We start from the raw sequence: 24,044 nt of genomic DNA, 5'->3' as shown, positions 1-24,044 counted from the left end.
ATTTATAATTCACTCTTTTCTGTATATATATGTTTTACATTGTAAAGCGCTTTGATATGGATCTCATGAAAAGCGTTATATAACACTAAGTTGTTATTATCGTTATTTTTATTCACGCGCTTTAATTTATAAATTATTGTGCAATTTACATATACAAATTAAGAATGTAACAAGTTAGTCCAAAGTTGGCTTGCCATAATTTTCTAAAAAGGCACATGAACTTTAAGATTCTCTTTTTATTATTATGCCACATTCTTGTAGGATTAGTGTTCATTCATGTATTCATAATTTTAGGCCACTTTTAAGATCAGAGTCGCACACTCCATAAACCTTTTATCTTTCTTCTAAATATTAAATGTGCTTATTATATATCAATATCAAAAGAAAATGTCTGGGGTTTTTACAAATAAAATATACATGTAGCAAAGACAATATACCGATAATCATTATCATAAATAACTATCACTTTATTCTGTATACGAGAAAAATAATTATCAAGTAGACTTTTTTTCATATCTTGATGATATTCGTATATACCAACATGGAGGTGAGATTAATCTAAAATCAACTAAAAATAAAACCATTGCATTATATGAATATACGATATAATTATGTAGGGAATAAATAAGATTGGTTAGCATAATGAAACTCTCAAACTGTTCGTAAAAATGAAATTGCTTACATAACGGAAGGGGATTTTTTTAACCAACAGTTGGTATATGTTCCTATACTTACGACACTGATAGATTAATAATAGGTTGGTTAAATCGTGAGAGTTTAAATTATGTTTTAAAAGGCAATGCAACGGATTTCCAAATAGTGGGATTTGTTGGAAAAACTTAAATCAAGACAACTGTGTATCCCTAAAAATGGACATAGGAAGACAGAACTAGGTTATAACAATCTAAGACATTTCTATAAAACCATTAATTACAAAATAATTAACATAAGACATAGTGACAACAATCTCTATAGTGGTTCTTATTCGCCATTATCATTTCAAATGTTTTTTTTCTTCATAATTATCAACCAGATTATTTCATCTTATGCGTTATTGTAAACGATTCCAAAATCCACAATCAAATTTTGTCTCATTATCATCGAGATATTTGGGCTAACCAACCCATATTCACATTCACGATTTTGATACATATACTGTTTCACTCTGTGAAGAATTTTTTGATATATTTGGTTTTATTACATGTAAATATTTTTGAAAAATCTAAAACCTGGCTTTATTATCAGTAAATGATATAATTTTAAAGCGAATAATGAATTTTTACATGGATAGAATATTTTACAGCACATCTACCTGTTTAAATAAAATTCTCTCGAGGCTTGGATGTCTGTTTCTACACGTTTCATTGGGTTTCAAATACAATAGAATCGCTGATGGGCCAAGTCATAATTGAATGTATTACAGCTCTGGAAATATACATCAGCAAAGTGGTATAAGTACAAACAATGAAACTTGATGACAGAGCACATAATGTACTGTTTTCCTAGCATTGGAATTCCAGGAAACAATAGTTCATTACAATTGGTGCATTAGTAGTGATGATTACATGTTTACTCTAATAGTAATATAAATGTTATATGAATTAAGTTTAAATCTATATAAATAGAATTCCTTGTACTTTTTATGATATCTACGAGTAAAATGTATGGAAAGAATCGAGTATCGTCATGGTAATGAAAGAGGTTCAAAGATATACGCGCGCTCCTCTTACGAAAGGCTAAGGAGGTAACACGGGGAATCTTCACTTCATAATTTGACCAAACTTGTGGCTATAGGCTCGGAGACCTCGCTAACTGTTAGGTGCGTGGTCACAACCTTGGCAAGAATCTACTCAATTACATGAAGATTACAAGTTTATTATCGATTCATATCCCCTGAACATCAAATTTTATTTATGCATTCAAGTATTTGGCTGAACGGTCGCGTACACGTCATGCCCTTAAACACATCTCTAATCGTCCATCTGCAGCGCCCATCTCATCCACGTGCTATATACGCTCACCTCTCTCTAGTTTAATTGTTGTCAAAAGTGGTAATTGCTTGATCGCCTGATCTCAAAGTGTGCTGGTGGGGGAACATGCACGGTCGAAATAGACGAAGTTACTTGTACTTTTATTTTATTTTTCATCTCTAAACGACTGAACAGGTGTAAATATCATAATTACGCAATCTTGCACTCTAGAACTACACCCGTCGTTTATTTTCAGGTAGTTTTTATGATCATTATTTTCATATTTTTTTAATATGCACCCAGTCCAACAATTTAGCAATGATCTAATCTATATAAGAACTGATAATGTGCTATTTTGCGAATGACCCTCTTTCTCTCAACGTTTCTGGCAAGACTTTACAATTGTCCAGTTTTTGTGTGAATCACACATCCGTAGTTTTAATGAAATTTGATCACTAATAAACCTTTTCGCTAGTATAGTATTTATTTGTTCGCTATTCCAAAAAAGATAAATAAATAAAAGAATGCTAAACACAATTGTCTCAAGAATATACATCCCTTTTATGACAAATTGCCAACAAACCGTTCGTCCATGGCATTAAAAAAATATCAACGAATCTCTATTATTCCCATGCCTGAATTAGTCATTCATTAAAATGTACTCTGACAGAAGCTTTTAAATCATTAAAATCTCCGATAGATTTTCTTTCAAATCACCAAATTATGATTTCAATTTCCAAATTCTTTTTTCTTCTGGACACATAATGTTTTTTGGTGTGTGTTTTTTTTTAATTACAACCCGGACCCTTATCCCCTAAAATGAGTGTGAATCATGTTTGAAAATATTGGAATGAGTAACGTATCAAACAACATAAGTAATAAATCGAAAACAATCATCACTCATGGTAAATGAATGACAAGAAAACATGTCTATCATTGGGTTCGAAAGCGTATTGCTATCCCTATCCCTACTCCCTCCCAAATAAAAAGAGACTATGTTAAAGAGTATCATCCATGATTCAATTATTTCCTTTGTCGACGGAAGATCCTAAGTTCATTTCCCCATCCGATCAGCTGCCCATCATTTTCTTCTTCCAACCATTCCATCAATGGTCTAAAATATTCCTTGATAGCTGAGGTATCCATGTTGGGGGCACCAGTAAGAACTTCCATTGCATCAGGCCATGGGCGACTCATACCCATCTCTAACATTGATCTACAAAGAAACACAAAAGAGTCAATTGAATGAATACTGTTGATATTCATATCAGTCAATGCGTTCTGATTGGATATACTTTTAATACAGTTCTGTGTGGATACAGTATCGACAATTTAAGAAACCTTAGTTTTTTGTGATGCGCCGTTCTGAAGAGAAAAAATTGAGAGCGAGCCCCAAATTTACATTTTGAAATTAGTGCATATTAGATCTATCAGCCACATAACAGGATATTCAGTGAAATTTATGTTTTACAAAAAATACAATGTGAATGATTTAAACAATAGAGATGTTGTTAACTTGTTGCTTCCCCTACCAATATGCCCGTGAATGGAAATGTAGGGAGGAAAATGTGAATGCGGAAAAAAATTTTGCTAAGCAAACGTTAAAAAATACCCGTGTTAGGTTAGATTAGTATAACACGACACTAACTAAAGCATCCTTTGATGTAAAGCTGTTCAATTTTTACCAAATGATGCAGTTCAAGGGAAAGTTTTTGTTCTTGTTGAACTGCTGAACTTAAAATCAACTTTCCGCCCCCCCCCCAAAAAAAAAAGAAGAAGAATGAACATTAAAAAATAAGAATGAATAAGAATAAGTTGGTGTTAATGTTACACCATAATGACATTCCAACAGTTTGGTGTTGGACATTGATTTTAGGTATACCTTTTTGAGAGAAAGAAGAGAGGAGACAGTAAATGAGGACAGGTATAGGAAAAACTTACTTTAGTTTAGCTCCTGCTTCCTTTGAGTTATAGACATTACATAGATGAAGAGGACCTTGGTTATTTGCTGCTTTACAAAGAGCCTCGTGAAATTGAAACTGGATGAGGAAACTCACAAAATATCTGAAAAAAATTGATAAATAATGCTTATTCATCGAGAGGAAGAAGGAGTCACTAACATTACAATTTCAGAGGTAAATCATAAAACACGAATATAGCGCAAGACTCTCTCAAAATCACCCGAATGAAAAAAAAAATGTTTGATCACTACCCTCTTCAAATTCTTAGAGCAAAAAACACATATACAAGTGATTGGTAAACCTTCGATTTCGGCTGATTATTTTAAGTTAAATACATAATTAAATTTAAAATGATGTGTTAACATTGGTTTGACTTTTAAAAAATCTGAGCTAGAAGGTATCACTTGTCACCTGTGTCTGTGATAAGTTACAAAAATGAAGCCCTGAAAAATTTGCGTTCGAAAATCATTATTTAGTGCTTCAAAAATTGAAATATAAAGTGACCATAAACACCATCTTAACTTCATCCCATACAGTTATGTGTACTATTGAGGCGTCTATAAGACGCCTATTTACAAAATCGGGGTTTGCCTTGTAGTTTTAGCTTTTCATTCTCAATAATGGCTGTTTTCAGGGTTTATTAGTTCTAATACATGCACTTGTACACATGTTTCATCTTGGTTTGAGAATTTTTTAAAGCGGCTGCTCACAAAGTTATACAATACCTTTAAAGCAACACGAGATATGAATATACCCACCTGATGTAAGGCGTTCCCGAAGGTATATGGTATTTGGCACCGGGGTCAAAATCACTGCTAGTCCTCTTTACAGGTGGGACCAGCCCCTGATATTCCTCCCTGTAAAGGGTAAATACAAACATTTGAAATATGGTTTGAATGGTAGTAGAAGTAGAAGTAGTAGTAGTAGTAGTAGTACTAGTAGTAGTAGTAGTACTAGTAGTAGTAGTAGTAGTAGTGGTGGTGGTAGAAGTATTAGTAGTAGTATAAGTAGTAGTAATAGTAGTAGTATAAGTAGTAGTAATAGTAGTAGTAGAAGTTAAGTAGTACATAGTAAATGTTGTAGATCATTATCAATGATGAATATAACAAGTGGAATGCCTCTGGCCGTCTCACCTGCATCACGCGATTCAACATAGCAGCAGTGCTGACTTTGAAAACTACTATAACTCACACAAGATGTTCAGTGATACTTGGTTACTCTTATTTCCACGTTTTATGAACTAGACCAATACACTTACAGAGATAGGATGGTAATTCAACAAATACCCCCAATGTGGCCAAAATTCATTGACCTCACATGACCTTTGACCTTGATCATGTGACCTGAAACTTGGACAGGATATTCAGTGATACTTGATTACACTTATGTCCAAGTTTCAAAAGTCAGATCAATAAACTTGCAAAGTTATGATGGTAATTCAACAGATACCCCCATTATGGCCAAAGTTCATTGACCTTTGACCTTGGCCATGTGACCTAATATGCACACAGGATGCTCAGTTATACTTGATTACTCTTATGTCCAAGTTTTATGAACTAGACCAACATACTTTCAAAGTTATGATTGTAATTCAACAAATACCCCCAATTCGGCCAAAGTTTATTGACTCTGAATGACCTTTGACCTTGATCATGTGACCTGAAACTTGCACAGGATGTGCAGTGATACTTGATTACTATTATGTCCAAGATTCATGAATCAGATCCAAAAACTTTTAATGTTTTGATTGTAATTTAATACATACACCCAAATCGACCAAAGTTCATTGACCCCAAATGACCTTTGACCTTGGTCATGTGACGTAAAACTCATGCAGGATGTTTGGTGATACTTGATTAACCTTATGTCTAAGTTTAGTGACCTAGGTCCATATACTTTCTAAGTTATGATGAAATTCAAAAACTTAACCTCGGGTTAAGATTTTGATATTGATTCCCCCAACATGGTCTAAGTTCATTGACCCTAAATGACATTTGACCTTAGTCATGTGATATGAAACTCTAATAGGATGTTCAGTAATACTTTATTAACCTTATGGCCAAGTTTCATAAACTAGGTCAATATACTTTCTAAGTTATGATGTCATTTCAAAAACTTAACCTCAGGTTAAGATTTGATGTTGACGCCGCCGCCGCCGTCGCCGCCGCCGTCGGAAAAGCGGCGCCTATAGTCTCACTCTGCTATGCAGGTGAGACAAACACCATCAAAGTGTGTAGTATTGGGTTGTTTGTCCCCTTGTTTGGTTAGAAGTGCCCCTTTCTTACCTAAGTTGCCACCATTTATCATTATATTCTTCTGGAGTTATCTCCCCTCGAAACACCTGCCACCTCCATTTATCAATCAGCAATCCAAAGGGCAAGAAGGCTATCTTGTTGAGAGCTACCTCCATCAAGTAGTTGATTTCTTGGCCTACAACATAGACAATGGCAATAAAAATAATTGTTTTCATTTATTCTGTTCAAAGCGTTAATCAATGTGTCAGACCACTGATATTTGACAAATATACTTATGTTCATTCCCATCCCATTTGAAACACATGAGGGTACTCGTAATACAAAGCATAATCCATGACCATGTGACTCACACAAAGAACCGATTTAGCATTTTTGTAATAAAAATATCAATAAGAGAATTAATATATAACGTATAGTATATGCATGGAGCTACTACCAAAGACATTTCTCTATGGCTACTACTAATAGAGAAGCTCCATTATATATGCAACATGTGGAGGCCCATCAAGCTTAACAAAATCACGTTTCATATATGTGGGTCTATTATTAAATCGTAATTATATTTTCCATAAGTTTGTTTATAGTGTTTGGGGATAAATCTTGAATGTACATTTTTAACTCGGTGGCCCCTTTTTATAAGGTCTGCTTTCTCCGGGGTCACCAAACCATCATTCTATTGTTATATTTAGTATTTACATAATTATGTAATTGTTTGTACCTGATGATGGTTGAATAAATTAAATTGATAAAAAAGTATTTATTTAAACAAAAACTCCCATGCAATTATTTATTATCAAGTTAAACGAGTCCTTGTTCTCACTAAATAACAATGGGTATAATCACATGATTTTAATTCCACTTACTTTTATCGATTTTGTTGGAATCTAGTAGACCTATCTGATGAAGATAGTCAGGGGTAACGACAGAGAGGGCTATAGTATCTCCTACCGCCTCATGAAAGCCAGGGTTAGCACCCCCTCTTAGGATCTCAGGTTGTTTGTTGTATTGAAGGTAATATTCACAGTGACCCATCTCATGGTGTACGGTGTTTAAATCCTCCATGTTTACTTCGGTGCACATTTTAATCCTATTAACATAATAGAGTTATAAAACTATGATGATCATGATGACGATTAGGGTTAAGGTGATTATGATAATGTTGACGAGGATGATGATGATGATGGTGATGGAGGTGATTGAAATGACAAAGATAGTGATGGTGAAAATAATGGGGGTGGTAATGGTGGTGATAATGATGATGATGGTGATGATTATTATTATTATGATGATGATGATAATGATCACACACAAAAAAGGGAAAAGTACAAGTATGATAACGATTATTGTGATAGTTACAATGCACATTCTCAATATATAATTTTTACTATTTTCGACAAGAACGATTAAATAATTCAATTTTACCTGACATCTCTGTACTCTGCGAAATCATGAGCTGATCCATGACACACAACCTCCCTATCTTTAGGTTTCTCAAACATAGACCTCGTCCAGAATGTTGGTGGCATCTCATAAAGACCAAGAGACTTGAAAAACCTGAAATTTCATTGAGAATACTTGTGTAATTTGATATTGATCTTGACACGCAGATGGTCCGTTGCCTGAACAAAATCATTAACTTCTAGTTAAATAATTTTGTTTAAAGGTATTCATTAATATGTTTTGTTTTATTAGGACCACTGACGTAATTCTGAGGAATGCGGGGGATTTAGCCCGTCCTTAATCAGCTTGCTAAAAAACACGAAAAGGAAATAAAGAGTGAGGGGTTTTCCAACAAGCACTGTGAGGTAGAACAATTTGGGAGATATTCTAACATTTTTTTTACATGCAAACAAACATTATTAGTTCCTTTAGCAAGTTTGGCTAAATACAGGGTGGAGATGGATAAATGATTTACCTGTTTGCAACTTGAAACATTTTTAGAACGGTCCATCCTTCTTCTTTCATTTTATTGGTGACATCTATAGTACCCTTGTTGGGGAAAGGCTCCACGATGTCGTAAATGTTATTCCATTGCTGTGCCCACATATTACCTACAGAAAAGGAATATTTATTCCATTTCGGTTTTATCAGGAATTTACAGTTGCTTATAAAAAACAAAAAAAATGGAGAAAACAACATTCCAATTATATTACTAAGTAACCATATCCCAGTAAACCTTGCATGTGAATCTTACAATTAGAATAAACAACCCCAAACATTATCACGACTTGTTTTATATAAAACTTGTATTAATAAAATTTACAAAATAAATGAAGATAATGGAGCAGTGGTGTAACTAAAGAAAATGCCCCCCCCCTCCAAGAAAAAGGTGTAAACAATGGTGATTTGCACGAAATTTCTTCGAATATACTATACTAAATTAGTATTTTCACTGCCCTTTAAAAAATCAGCAGTTCACTCCCCCTCTTTCTTAAAAAAAGTCTCTTATGTAATCGTAAAAGGATCCACCAAATACGTACCAAGTAAATGAGCTGGAATGGGGGCGCGCACGTCTACCTTATCTCCGTACTTTCCCGCCAACTTTCTCCTTACGTAAGAATGAAGCTGGAGGTACATTGGTTTGACTTCTTGCCAGAGTTCATCGACCTCTTCCTCAAATGTGGGGTCTTCGTACTTTTCGAGAAGGACATCGGTATAGGAATCATAACCTACGACAGAAATAAGGGTCTGTTGTAGTTAACACTCATTGAAACAAAAACAGATAAATTGATTTTTTTTAATTGAGAGTGTTATCAAATACAAACTGAAAAGATAAAACTTTCAATTGCAAAAAGTTTATTTAGACAGTAATTATGCAAAATTTCATCTGCAGATTTATATTTGGTGTGTTTTTAATAAATACAAAATAGGACAAAACTAAGTTTAATTATCATATCGTATTATGACGTATAAGCCAATCAATTAGAAATAATTTATTTCGAAACGGTGCTGTTTCCCTTATTCTGTTCATGGTAAATTGTATTGAATCCATTAGTCATTCACAGTAAATTTGTTTTATTTTGGCTAATAATTAATCGGCCGCATGGCCGTGCACAGTTGACCCCCCTCCCATAAAAAAAATTGAAAACTTACATATTTTACTAATATTTGTCACAAAATTCACCAAAAGCATGCACGAAATCCTTCAATTTCACATTACAAAGTGAAAAATCGCCCAAACGATAAGGTCGGTCGCTTCACTCCCTCGCTTTCGAGTTTTTGCAGACAAAATTACACGCGTCCTGCCCTGCTCCCCCCCCCCTGCAAAAAAAAAAATAAAAATCTGCGTACAGCCATGATTGATCATGAGGGAAACAGAATCCCGCTGATTATACTTTGGTTCATATACCTCCTGATTTTGCCGCTTCGTTCTTCAATTCAACATAGGTCGGATAGAGCTTCCCGATCTTAGGACCTACTGCATCTCTCCATCCGACCCAAACCCGGAGAAGTTCATCGTAATCCCGGTTATTGGCCAATATGTTTTCTAGATCCGGCTCCAATGCGAGGCATCCCTCGGTCTTTCCTGCTGGCTGGTCGGATGGACATACTTTCCCTACGCTGTATATCGTCTGCATCTTATTCGTAGTCATTTGCAGCAATCTGAATAGTGTAAAATGTTGGTGTTTATAAACACCGTTGATGTCTTTTTAACATTCAATATTTGGCAACTGATAATAATCTAAACATTGATGAAAAATAAGCAGGTAATAATTGCATAACTACACACTCGGTAACATGGATTAAGATGAGAATAATAGAATTCCGAAGGTGGATACAGGTTTAAACAAAATAAACTTAAACAATCGAGATAACGTGACGAATTTGACAAAGAAATATTGGGAATCTCACCCTTTCATATCAATATTAATGTACATACAAATACTAACAAAAGGTATCAAAAACTTAAATTAAAAACTAAATTAAGTTTGGCTTTGATCTCGGCTGTCACCTTCCAAAAAGTGAATTGGTCATACCTTCTTTCACGTCCATCTCGAAGCTCACTGCCCCTCAGAGCGAATTTGAGCATTCTCTTGCTCCTGTCATCAAGTTTATCTTGAATGATTTTTCTTGCTTCATCTTTCATCTCCAAACCATAGTTTCCAGACAGCATTGAAACATTGGACAAAAACTGATACAAAGAAAAGATACAATATTTTGCCACTAAAAATTTTCAACTAAAATCAGAATTGTAGCCTCAGACTGTGTCTGCAGTATTATTCATTTTGTTATTGTATAATACATTTGTGGGTATGGTCTCTGGTTCAAATGCTTGACATTATAGGGAGCCTTAGATTTCTCATCCTTGATGCGGAATCTCCCAGTTTGGGACATGATCAGCCAGGGCCCTGCACGATTTATATACAGGGTATGTTGATGTAAATTTGACAAGCAAAAAAAAATGGTTTTCTCTAAAAAAAAAATGAAGTTCATTTTGGTTCCGAGAAATTTGACAAGCATTTTTTTTTAAGTTTCATCACAAAATGTATGTGCCTTTTGGTTACATTGATCTATTTTACCTCTTAACATTTTATTGTCCATTTATCAATCTTTAATATAGGATCTCATTTGATATGTTGTAATATTGTGTGGGGAGGATGTTCCTCTACACATCTCAATAGACTCTTTTTGTTGCAGAAACGGGTAATACGCGTCATTACAGACCCAGCTCCCTTTTCACATACCAATCCTTTATTTTTCAAATTTAGACAACTAAAATTTAGGATATTCATAAATTACAAGTTGCAATCTTTATGTTTTCTTATTTACACAATATATTACCTAAATTTTTAAATGATTGTTTTCAAGATAATAATCTAACTGTTCCTTACACAACCAGGCAGTCAAATCACATCCTTGTTCCTAAATTAAAATATGAGTTTTCTCGGTCCACAATCATTTTCACTGGTCCAAAGCTATGGAACTGTTTAGATCCCGATATGAAGGGTTGCCCTACACCGTCTAGGTTTAAGAAGATGTATATAAATAATCTAATTAATTATTTTTCTCCCTGATGTTACTTCTATCTTTAATTTTTGAATGACTTTATTTCTTTATGTTTGTTATTTGCTTGTGTGTTTATGATCAGTCATATGTTATATTTATATGTTGGGGACAAGCCCTTGATAGGCCCCGGGCCTTTTTTTGTCCCTCCACTTTTTGATATTCTGTTAATGTTCCGTACTTTGTTTATCCATTTGTTTTTTTGTACCAAGTAAGTCTATGTATTGTATTATTCATTGTTCTTTGAATCACTTTGTGCAATTTTGATGTAATTTTTATTGAATTGTTGAAATAAAATGAAATGAATTGAATTGAATTCTGCCACACCTACCAGAATTCGAGGGGATGCTGCCTATGTAAAATAACACACACAGCATCCCCAGGAAAATAATGGAGGTGCTTCAGCATCCTCAGCACCCCCGCTTCCCAGGGCCCTGTGATCAGCCTCACGGCGCATGAATAGGAGGGGAGCACGGCGATAATGGAGAGACGATTGTTTGTCATGCTGGGATAAAAGGTTGTCAAAATCCATGTTTCATATTGATGATGATGATGATTATGATGATGGGTTCTTGTGTAGCGCCGGTATCCGCCTCAGCTGGGCGCTCATGGCGATTGCTTAAGACCCAAGAGCCAGTGAACTTTTTTTTTCCTCCGACTTTTTCGTCTCCTTTTATATCCAGACCACATATATCACGTTTCAATCGGGTTGCAAATCTTGTATCCTATAAAAAAAAAGTCTCGCCTCAATTTTAAACAAACAAGAGAGATAATTGGTATTACTGGTGTAATCATAGAGCTATCAAGGAAGTATTATTTGATTCGGACGGTATACCCTCATTCACCATCCTCAACAAGACGGCACAAGGGGTACGCGTTTTAAGGAAGTTAGATAAATGCATATTTTATTGTTTTATTTGACTTTAGTTTAGAATGTAAAATTGGAATTTAAAAAAAATAACAGTAAGCGCCTACATGAACTGCGTGGTTTTCCACAAAAACATTCTCAGGTTTATTTCGATTTATGAGAAAAGGCATTGGTTATCAATGAAATGCCATTAATAATTCATGAAAGAAATAAATTGAGAGTCTCACCTCGATCATCGATTCATGGAATTAAAAAAGGACGCTGTCTGTATAGGAATAATCCCCATTTTGCACATGCAGATATTTATAGGTGACTCATTTCAGACACTATCTTGCAAATAACATCATCCATGTAATCGCATCGTGAAATTTAGATTATCTGGAAAATAACAAAATGCTGATGATGTTGCACTCAAGGATATGAAACCCATATCATGATGAATGATGGATGGGGGTTTCTCCATAAACTACATGAACAAAGTGACATGTACAACCCGTTTGAAACTCGATTCTAAAGTATCATTAGGATTATAGGCCCCACCATGGAAATTGAAATTCGTTGTTTATAAAATTTAAAAAAAAAGGTTATTTTGTGTTTTAACGGAAGAAAATTATACCACCCTTTCCTTAAATTCAATTAACAAAGCGAATATTACTAAAGAATATGTTGTTTTTATACGGATACATTGTAGGTTTATGATGAAAAGGGACACAACGAATCATCCGTAGTTTAGTGACTACGTTTATATGACGCGTGCCTTTGAGTGATCTTTGTATTTCTCGCAATAAAAACGAAATGAAATGAGACATCCTATATTTTCGCTTTCGATCTATTCGTTTATACCTCAAAAATCGTATTCATGGAAAGATAAAACATTGGAATAAACATGTCAAATTCAGGTATACGGGCGAAACAAGGTCAGCGTTATGAGCGACAAAAAGGAGAAACTGGGAGAAATCATTTTAGAAAGGTATAGGCCTATACACAATGATACGAGTTGTATATACATACATAACGATCGCAGAAGACGCAAATTTCTGTTGATTTGTGATAAATTGCATTTATTCATTGCGGGGATTACGCCCACCTCATTTTATGTGAGGTAAGCATCGAATAAAACCTTCAATATATTCATATCGTAACATATCATAGACTGAAGGAGGGACAGAACGTAGGAAGTGTTTGCGCTTCTTTTCCCCGTTTCTAATTAGAATTGCATTGTATGCCGGGGTTTTGAACATTCTATTTTTCGATGAGTTGGGGGGTATTAAAAGAATTTTTGAAACGTCGTCTCCCAGCAGGTTAATCTCATGCAGGGAAGTGGATTGGTTTCTGGATTATCATTGTAAATATCAAGTTAGTCATCTTCTTTTTGTTTGTTAAGGAGAACAAGATAACGTCAAATATCCAGTTGCTCTTTCCACCTCACAAAAAACACGAGGGTGGACAGATGCCTAGAGCATAGTTTATGATTATCCACAACCTATTTGGTCATACTTATTAGAACATCATGATGTCATAAACCTTAATAATAGAAAATACCTCATATATCATCCTAAATGACGATACTGTCGCAATGCCTTCTTTAATCATAGCCCTCATCATCAATTTAAGATATAATTTACATGTAATTAAAATCACAAATATTTCAATATTATGGTTAATAACAATCTGATAGCAGCTTGAAAAGTTTCCGGAACAGAATTATATGCACGTGACTGTACGTATTGTAGTATTCAATAAAATTTATGCCAGAGAAGTTACAGCTTCATGGAAGCTATGAAAGCATTATGCGATCACAAGGGTCGACTTGACGATGAAAAATTAAATGAAGATTGAGGTTCTGTGGACAGGCTTTTGAGGAAAGCTGACAGCATAATGTTTCGGGAAGAAATACCTGAAGACCCACTTTTATTAGTCTTTCAATGTTCTTAGTTTTTCATTCACATTTATGTGTATGTTTATGTTTTGTTTCTATTGTAGATTCTTTATATGTACCAGGGAAAAGGAGAAAAGAGGGAGAAAGGAAGAGAAACGTAGTGGGAAAGAATAATTATGTGGTCATTATAATGTTATATTTTTTATAATTTTGTTATATCACATAAACAGTTTTATCATAACTTTATGAAACATAATTTGCTCAGGGCTTATGTCTTCATTGTTCCTGGTGCTAGCATAGTTTGTTTAGCAAGATATATCATCCTGTTGTACTAAAACCTGCTGTTTCAAGTCAATATACACCAAATATTATTTCCTCGAACTTCGACTTATTATTGTTTTATGTAGTGACATTTGCTTCTTTTTCATGACTTCTTAAAGAGATTGCCTCACTTTAAGGTCTAATATAAAACATTTCCTGTCCGTGCATACGTTCATATTAGTGGATTGGTGAGATATGTCTGCTCTCCGTGAATTCCTAAGATCATTCCTTAAAAATGTTTTTTGATCTGAATATCAAAACAATTCAGCTCGCGCTTCGCGCTCGCATCATTTGGTTAGTGAAATACGTATGGTCTGAGTGAAATCCTATAGCTTTAGAATTCTCTTCTACAGGTCCAAATTTCCTAAATTTTCAGCTCGCACTTCGAGCTCGCAATATATTTGATGAGTGAGATGCCTATGATAAGTGCTTCATGTGTTTAGATGTATCACCAAGCGTTTGGCACTAGTATTAGATGACTATGATGAGATATGTATACTCTTAATGGATTCCTAAAATATAGTCCTTAAAATGTCCCTGTTTAAATACATACAAAAATTTCAGCTCGCGCTTCGCGCTCGCATTGTTTGTTTAGCGAGACAGGTAGTATCATGACTACAAAAAAAATTAATGTCCCTTTTTAGGTCTGAATATCAAAAATTTTCAGCTCAAGCTTCGCGCTCGCATTGTTTGATCAGTTAGATACATATCCGTTTAATGGCACTGTCCTTAAAATCTCTCTATTACATGTAGGTCAGTATACCTGGCGACTCACCAATTGACTCAAAAATTTTGCTGGTGCCCCCCCCCCCCATGCCACGACCCACGATACGCCACTGATGTGCTTTGTACCTTTCCAGGAAAAAGCCGCTGTAGAAATGTTATTATTATTATGTCGGTAAAACATTAACTTTTAAATAACATGTTATCCTTCTAACAATGATGGTAGATAATACAATCTGCATTCTCTTTCTACTGCGGGGCCAAATTCTAATTTCATTTTAGGTAAGCAGTGCATGCAAATTAAACGAAGAATTTACCACTAAAAACAATTTCGCCTAAAAAGATTGATCAATCTCAATTCGTCTAATCTAACCAAAAAAAGGACACTGTTAATAGTTTTCATGTATTTATGTCTATTATATCCAATAGTTTAGTCGAATGAATACATTTAATACAGATGAAGAGAATACATAAGAGAACAAATGATTCGGTAATAGCATCTTTTTCAACGTTAAGGTTCTTTTGTTTAACTTTATTTAGCGACGTGTGGTAATTTCGATGACTTATTTTGGATGCTGCTAAGGTTCGTCTCAATTAATTTCCTGGTAAAACTCACTTCAGTGTTATATTTGGTAATATTCGTTACATAATTCCACGAAGCGAGAGCAGCAAAGTGTGATGTCTCGGCCATGGTGAAATTTAGGACATCCAACCATTCATTGATAACTGCTGGATCATCCACAGTACCTGAAACATTGAAATGAATACAATAGGTTTTTTTTTATCTTTTTAAACATTTCTCAAGCAAATTTTTAGTAATTAATGTTATATAAGTGCACAAAATAAATGGTAGACCCAATACCTCCTTTCTTTCATGAATTCCATTGGAAATTTAGAACATCAACGCCATTCTCCAATTAAATTTTCAAAAATAAGGAATGGGACCATTTTTTTTTACCATTCAATAGTTGTTCAGCCATTAATTTACACCAATTCATTGAATTGTATACGAGAACAGGAGTGTGTGTTTTTTAAATCAATAACCTTTCTTGTTTCCATGACGGCTGCCAAAGATTAATATTTCAACTTTTCTCTGGCATTGTATAAGACAGACCAACGATATTGGTGTGATAATGTGTAACACAAGACATAATTCAAAGTATCCACCTGTAAATGTAGTTTGGTACAGCGTATAAGTAAGACTAAATATTACCCATTTGCCTTTCATCACTGTTTGATATTTGTAGATAAACAGAAAGTTCATAAATGATTTATGCTTATTTCTATATCTATATTTCCACACACAAATTAACTTACATCATTTGACTTGTTTAAAAGCTACTCATCCGTTAATGTAAATACAAAAACACTTTGATCGTTATCACCACTACCAATTTGGAAAATGAAATATAGATGTCGCGGTATATTTTTTTGTTCTAACGTCATTATATTCTTGAAATAGTAAATACATGTACTTATACTATGTGTTTTCCAAACCGACACTTACCATACATGACATAATCGACACAATTTGGACATAGCAGACAAAGTTCTGCATTCTCGTCCAAACATGCCATACGCCCAATAAGTCCTCTCGTCTTTTCGACGAACTGTTCAAGTTTGTGAAGATCAAGTTGAAGAAAGCACGTCACATTGGTGATAAAGAGTACTGAAGCGAGAACAGCGTATATGGTCCATCTGATGGACGCCATTTTGTACACGTTCCTGTAATACAAACATGAATTGAAAACAGAAAGTTATGTAATGAGGTACAATGACGGAAATCAAAATTTTGCATTATTTCTGGATGGAGGAATATCCTCTACCTTTACTCCCCATCTCACTTACTCATTTTCTCCCTCTCCTCTTCCGCCCACCTATCCCCCCCCCCTCTCTCTCTCTCAATATTCATCTGTATAGGCGGATCCAAGGGGCTCAGGTCCTTCCCCCCATTGGTGGCGCAAAAAATAAGGGGAAGGAAAAAGGGGGAAGGGAAAGGAGAGGAGAAAAAAAAGATAAAAATGAAGGAAAACAAGTGAATAACAACACGTGGGGATAAAACTTTGAAAATTAAAAAATAAACCTTTTATGTCTTTAAATACCACTTTCGCTAGCGCTTCGTGCTCGCATTGCCTCGCATCCGCATACATTCGTTATTCTGAAGCTTCGTTATTCCGAAGGTTCGGATATTCCGAAGGTTCTTTATTCCGAAGGTTCGCATTTCCGAAGGTTCGTAATTCCGAAGGTTCGTTAGTCCGAAAACGAAATGAGGTTCGTAATTCCGAAGGTTCGTTAGTCCGAAAACGAAGTGAGGTTCGTAATTCCGAAGGTTCGTTAATCCGAAAGCGAAATGAGGTTCGTAATTCCGAAGGTTCGTTAGTCCGAAAACGAAATGATTAACGAACCTTATTTCGTTTTCGGACTAACGAACCTTCGGAACAACGAACCCTATTTCGTTTTCAGATTATCGAACCTTCGGAATAACGCCACAAATGTTCGGATTAAGGAACCCTTTTACGTTTTCGGTTTAACGAACATCGAGGTATATGCAATTTACGTGTTTCGGAATTACGAAGTGTAACCCCTCGCATCATAATGTGTTACCTACGATCCATATCCTCTTCATATTTTTCTCCTACATAATGCTTGAAATAGTCCTTAAATTTACCCCTTTTCAGATCAATTTAAAAAACAAATAGCTTGCGCTTCGCGCTTGCATTATTGATTTAGGACGGTACCCTTCATTTTCATTATGAAAAATTGTGTTTAGAATGTCCAGATTATAGATCTAAATCTAAAATAAAGAAAAGAAAAGAAAACAGATCGCGCACGCATGTTTATTGAGACACGCGGTTTGTTCTTTATTCAAAACATGCTTAAATTACTCAATTTCAGATCAAAATATACAATAATATATTAATATATATCTGCTCGCATTTTTCATGTAGGAAGATATCCATCCTTTTCATGATTACAAATTATGAATAGTGTCCCATTGCTATTTCTAAATCTCATTTTTCTGCCTGCGCTTCGCGCTCGCGTAAATCGTCTAGTTATATTGTTCATGATTAAAAAAGGGCTTAGATTGTTAGGTCTGCATTAATTGATTGTTTAAATGTGTATCGTTTCCATTGGTAACTCCAAACAGTCCATATCATGTCCCTTTTCGATCACGCCAGCATATAAAAAAATTCAGCTCGAGCTTCGCGCTCGCAGTAATTATTTAGTCACATATAGTCACGTATTGTATTACCGGACTCTATCATGATTCCGGAGGCGAATATCACTGCATTCGAAAACAATTTCGTACCGTACGACTTCCGCAGTTCAATTTCACAAAGCAATACATAGAACAAGATTGCAAAAACAAGGCCAAAATCTAACTTTTAGCTCATGACAGAAAATAATAAAAATATCCCAGTTTTGCATTAACAATTGAGATATTTTCTAACGGAAATATGGGCCTGATTTCCCGAATTTCAATCTCAACTGCTCCTTCGATCGAATGTCGAGGTGTGGTGTATTGTGGGTGATCGTTGGTACTCAGGTACCGTGCGCGAGGTTTACCGGATTTCGACGATACGAACGAGCATAATATTGAAAAGAGGCATGGAACATGCAGCTAAAATTGAAAAAAAAGAAATAGTTAGCAAACCCAAATTTATTACCAGGTACCAAAATCTGCCCAGATTCGATTTAAAAAGCGAAAAAAAAATTAGAATTTACTCACGATATGATATATGAAGAAAAAAATCACTTCAATTCTTTCTTAATTCATAGTAATAAAAAAAATATCTTTACCCGTGCGGCGCGCGTCCGAAATCATGATGTAATTTGTCGCGCACGATATTGTTTTCCGTGGAGGGTGTGATGCAAAGAAAACGGTTGGTAAACATAATTATGTTACCATTTTAAAACACTGAAATGATGGTGTCCGGCAATAGGATACACTGCCATACGCATCTTGTTCATGATCACAAACATTGCTTAGAATGTTCAATTTTCGCGGTCGCATTACTTAATCAGGGCATATACAAAAATATCTTGTTTATAAGAATAAAGATACAAAGTAACTGTTACGACTAACCCTTCAAAGAAACCAACGAAATTCAGCATTACAATGCCGACCGAGGAAAATATGGATGAAAATATTTTGGGGGACCCCCTTTTGGCGGAAGCTGGATCCGCCCCTGCATCTGTTCCGCCTCTGTTTGTTAGTAGTATTTTTTGTGTAAGAAGAAGAGATACAAGTGAAATAATGTCTATGTGCATGTCACCGACAAAACCTTGTAGTCTTTCAAACTGAAAATATAAAAACATAAACTTTATTTTGATTTAGGAGAATGCTAAATTATGGTAAGTGTCTACGACGTATTTCCGGGTGAACTTTGTTCTTTCAACAGTGTTCAAGTGTTAAGATGTTTAATGTGTTTTCCCTACCTCGGTGTTTTTGTACTTATAGGCGATGTCAAGTTCAGTTTACATCTAATAAAATGTTAATTACGCTCGTGTGGTGAAAGTTAATTAGCGTCTGCATTTTGAAAACACCGTGCGTATTCTTCTTGCCAATTTGGAGTTACCGTGAAGATTAGAAATGATGATGATGATGGAGTTGTGTCGTAAAGACTCGAGCTCATATGAAAAAAAAAACGGTTTATACGGACGATATCAACATGTTAAAGTACCTTCACTTTTTATAGAAGTACTGAGAAAATTAATTAATTTCAAAAGTCTGTGCACACATAATACTTTTGATGAGAGATGAACTGTCTAAATGCCCTCCCCCAAATAAAAAAATGAATAAATATAAAAATATAAAAATGAATAAATAAATAAATAAATAAATATATGAATAAATAATAAATGAATGAATAAATGAATAATAAATAAAGGCTTTAGCTCTCAAAAAGGAGCTGATTTCTCATCCCCATGACACTTCGACGATTCAAAATAAATCAAAGGGAAAGTTGAAAAGAAAATATACAAGAATATCTGATAATGGATAGTGTTTAGTACTGATGACTCTCTTAGATTTGATGAACAAAAATGAGAGCCCCACGGTAGACCAGCATGCAGCACCATGATTGATGCTGCTGAGTAGGGCCATCCTCCCGTTTTCATTTGTCAATTTCACATGTATTGTTTTATATGTACTGTTATTTTGCTTGTAACGGAAAAAATCAAATCAATTTTTTCGAAAATGCTCCTTTAATTGTGAGTATAAAATATTCATTTCTATAAAAGAGTATGAGTGTTTGTATGGAGTCAATATTTTGTAAAACGGAAGAAATTTAAGAAGGTGTTGAAACAGACAAGACCTCGAGGACCACACCTGATATGGTTAGATTACATCCTCTAGAGTTTGAACATATAATATCAAGGGAAACTGCCAATCCCCCTACTTGATTTTTTTTTTCAATATAAATCTTCATCTTTGTTTTGGTTTGTTATTGTCCGTCACAAAGCCAGACATGTTGAATCAAAAGACAAAATATAAAGGTCGGATCGGAAATTGATCAAAGAGAGACCGTGTCTACTAATCAGTTTCTTATTAACTAAGCTTTGTGGAAGACGTGAAAGAGAAGCGTGCCATAATGTAAGTTAGACGTTCTTTCCTCGATGATATAAACATGTCATAGTTTGTAAAAATGTATTACACTAATAACCTTTCATTTTTAACTTGGCCTATAATAAATCATTACAAAGTTTTGCTTCCAAAGGTCTTATAATCATCGATGTTATGCTGCATGAATATAATATTTGAACTATTTAACGTTACCTTTTTTGGGGGGAGGGGGGCGGGTAGTATCTAACAATACTGACAGCTTTCCTTAAACCATTTTGACACCATAAAAAAAGAATAATGTTCACATTTTCCAAATGTATATTCTAACCCAATGGTTTTAACGTATGGAACGCTGCTCATGCACGCTATGATGCTTATTATACGAATTCTACTTTAAAGTCGCGGGCTACACATGCAGAGTAAATTACTGAAATTGAACCAACGGCCTCCTGATTTAAAGGTAAGATTTAGAACATCTCTACTCATATTATGTACAACCACATTTCTTGATGAGACCAACATGATGGTCGCACTTCATTTAGTACTATGTCATTATCACATTCACTGCAGGTGGGCTATGTGTGAAGTCAATTCCAGACATAAATTATAACTAAACTTACGCAAGGCCAGTAAAGCGTCGCAAGATGATATGATCTCTACCTTCCAGACAACAACGCCTCCACCTTGACATGCATGTTAGCATTCACCCTCTCATTTCGGCCAAAAAGAATCTCAGTGTAAAAGGGTAGCACATAATAATTTCATGAATGATTATTATGTTTACAATTATATAATCAAAATTGCTTTATAAAAATAAATGTGACATGAATGGGTTTGAATGAAAGTGGCCTAATAATATTATTTACCAAACTTTATCATCATAGCATCATGAAGAACAATATTACCAACGTATTGATGACTAAAAAGTGACCATATTAGACAATGCGTCTGTTGTATGGCAGCTTGAAGGAAAGTGGTTTAATAATTATTTCCAATGCTCTACACCATTCTTATGTTAAAATGTAATAATTCATTTAGTTATTGATTCAAACTTCCACAAATTGCCATCACACGCTTCTAGGATTAATGGAAAAACACTGCATACAGAATTTGTATTCCCGTAGTATATTCTATATATGCATATATATATATGCCTCTCTCTCCCTCCCTCCCTCTCTTTCTATTTCTCTCCCTTTGTTTTTCTCTCTCTCTGTTTTTTTTTGTTGCTCTCTCTCTTATCCCCCTTCTGTGTAAATTGTTAATTTCCCTCCATAAACAAATTTTAATGAAGATTTATATACTCTGCTGAACAGGGGATTATGTCTGTGAATCATTCGTGATGTGACGTCCAATAAAATCGATTTATATCTAGTTTTTGTATTTAATCTATAAAATCACATTTTAAGATATCCTACATACCGCAAATCATCACAGAATATAAACACATTAAAAAAGAATTTGAAAACGGTAACCCCATATTTAGTATTTATTTTTTTTATAGCTCTACAGGTATCTAAACAAAATGTAGGCCTACATAACGAAGTTTGCAAAAAAAAAATCGGTGCTATGGCAACTGCGGAGGCACAAACAAACAATTGGATAGTGTAGTGAATCTTTAATGTGCAAAGGTGGTGAATCTCCTCTACACAGAGCCCTATTTTTCAACGTCCTATCCGACGGGCGAGATGTTCCACCTTAAAATAGCTACACTTCGGAGTGTTGATTTAGCAATTGAAATTTAAACTAAAAGATTCTCCGAAGTGCAGTCACTTTCCAAGCTCTGTAAGTGCTAGACTTCATTTTATAGAGTGTAGAGTCTTTTGAGGACAAGTTAATACACGACTCAATAAAAATGGATGACCCAGGGAGTGACACCTTTTTTTAGCTTTTCAAATTTATCTTATTGAAACAATAATATTTATGTTTATACTTGTTTATATAACACAATAATTTTCGTCAATGAAAATGGACCAGTTTCCTGCATGGGCAGCATACACATTCACGATAGCACACACTGACTGACACCGTGAATGCACCCATTTGGGCCATTATATGAAACGTTTATAGGGAATCAATTCAATAGATATTTCACTTGAAGAAAAAAATATGTTTAGCTTCATACGCATCTGAGTTCAGAAGAAGATTCTTTCCTGAGAGCGACAATTCTTCCTTTTGAATATGCTTCCAAGCGACAATGAAAAAAAGGAAAGACTTGGATATGTTTTGTGACAACCTAAACTCCCGAACTCTATTATTATTTACACAGAAATTTTGCGCTTATTCATGTGACAAGTATATACGATTGATGATGGTGATTATGGACAATGATCAATGCTACCCAATCGCAAGAAATCAACCTACGCTCGATGGCTTGCTTGGTGTAAACGGGGACCGAGCCTGACATTTCTGGACCTTGGTTTCCTTCAAGCAGCTTTGATTAAGCCTGGTTTTTCCACAAGACTTCTTCCACTTCAAACGAATACTTGGCATGATGCTGACATGATACCCCCGGTATCTATTCATTATGATAATCGATGGCAGGGTCGTGTATGCAATTTTTAAAACAATTTTATCGTTACACTTGGGCTATTAAATGAAATGGAAGAAAAAGGAGAAAGAAACGATCAAACATGGATCTGGGAAATATTCACAACCTTGTAATATAGTGTGATGGTATCAAAATCGATGTGATCTGCAGCGGAAAGACGGCCGTTATTAATATTGGATTGACAAAGACGATGGATTAAATTATTATAATTTTGCTTTTTATAACAAGCTTTTCAATTAATCGTCGCCCATATACTTCTTCTCTTCCACCCCTCCCTCTCTCTCTCTCCCGTCATTTCCATTCACACCCTTCCCCCACTCTCAGCTTCATTTCGCCTCTCCCACTTATACTTCTATTTTTCTTTCATTTATCTATTTTTTTAACCGCACTGTCATTATTTATTCTCAGTTATATCATATTAAGTTTGAAAGAAAACATAGTCACAGTCGTCAAGAGCATCAAAACAAATTATCGGGATTGTCATTATGCATTTGCAGATTCTATCAAAGATCTATATCATCGTGGCACTGCATGGAATGATATCGAACAATATTCAGATGTGTCAGAAAGGAAACATACATTTCCAGAGACATTTCAATCCAAATATTAAATAGAGAGTCGTGCATTTTTAAATCCATTGCAAATAGGTGTAGACTTACATGTACATTTTATGATGAAAGAATGTTATCTCCGTGTGTTGATCTATCGTATCTGATCTGTTAAGGCATGACGGATGAACTAAAATCAGTGGTGTTATCGGGTACAGGGGGCTGAGTCTAGGACACAGAATACTGAATTAGAAAGTTTGTCAGTAAGCAAAGCGAGCGAGTCGAAATATAACTATTCTCTGTAAAAACTTCCTAACCATTTATGTTTTATGAAACAGAAATTTATAATTTCAAATCTCGAAAATTCAAGATCTTAGCCTTTGGTTGATTTTTTTGTGATG

At 34.8% G+C, this 24,044-nt stretch overlaps 1 protein-coding gene across 2 annotated transcripts in view; it reads right to left on the bottom strand.

Moving 5' to 3' along the window:
• Positions 1-434: 434 nt before the first annotated feature.
• LOC121410890 (angiotensin-converting enzyme-like) overlaps positions 435-24,044 on the bottom strand; it is a 41,409-nt gene continuing 17,799 nt past the window's right edge. For both annotated transcript variants that reach the window (XM_041603253.1, XM_041603252.1), the window contains exons 2-13: positions 16,489-16,706; positions 15,598-15,728; positions 10,164-10,318; positions 9,536-9,789; positions 8,667-8,855; positions 8,102-8,237; positions 7,609-7,740; positions 7,050-7,273; positions 6,217-6,361; positions 4,690-4,788; positions 3,912-4,034; positions 435-3,186 (exon numbers count right to left, since the gene is read on the bottom strand). In XM_041603253.1, coding sequence (XP_041459187.1) covers positions 2,994-3,186; positions 3,912-4,034; positions 4,690-4,788; positions 6,217-6,361; positions 7,050-7,273; positions 7,609-7,740; positions 8,102-8,237; positions 8,667-8,855; positions 9,536-9,789; positions 10,164-10,318; positions 15,598-15,728; positions 16,489-16,693 — 1,986 coding nt within the window. In that variant the 5' untranslated portion in view covers positions 16,694-16,706 and the 3' untranslated portion in view covers positions 435-2,993. The remainder of the gene's footprint in view (positions 3,187-3,911; positions 4,035-4,689; positions 4,789-6,216; positions 6,362-7,049; positions 7,274-7,608; positions 7,741-8,101; positions 8,238-8,666; positions 8,856-9,535; positions 9,790-10,163; positions 10,319-15,597; positions 15,729-16,488; positions 16,707-24,044) is intronic.

This window comes from Lytechinus variegatus, chromosome 3, assembly GCF_018143015.1.
Source record: "Lytechinus variegatus isolate NC3 chromosome 3, Lvar_3.0, whole genome shotgun sequence".
Classification (NCBI taxonomy): domain Eukaryota; kingdom Metazoa; phylum Echinodermata; class Echinoidea; order Temnopleuroida; family Toxopneustidae; genus Lytechinus; species Lytechinus variegatus.
This window is presented reverse-complemented; position numbering and strand designations above follow the sequence as displayed.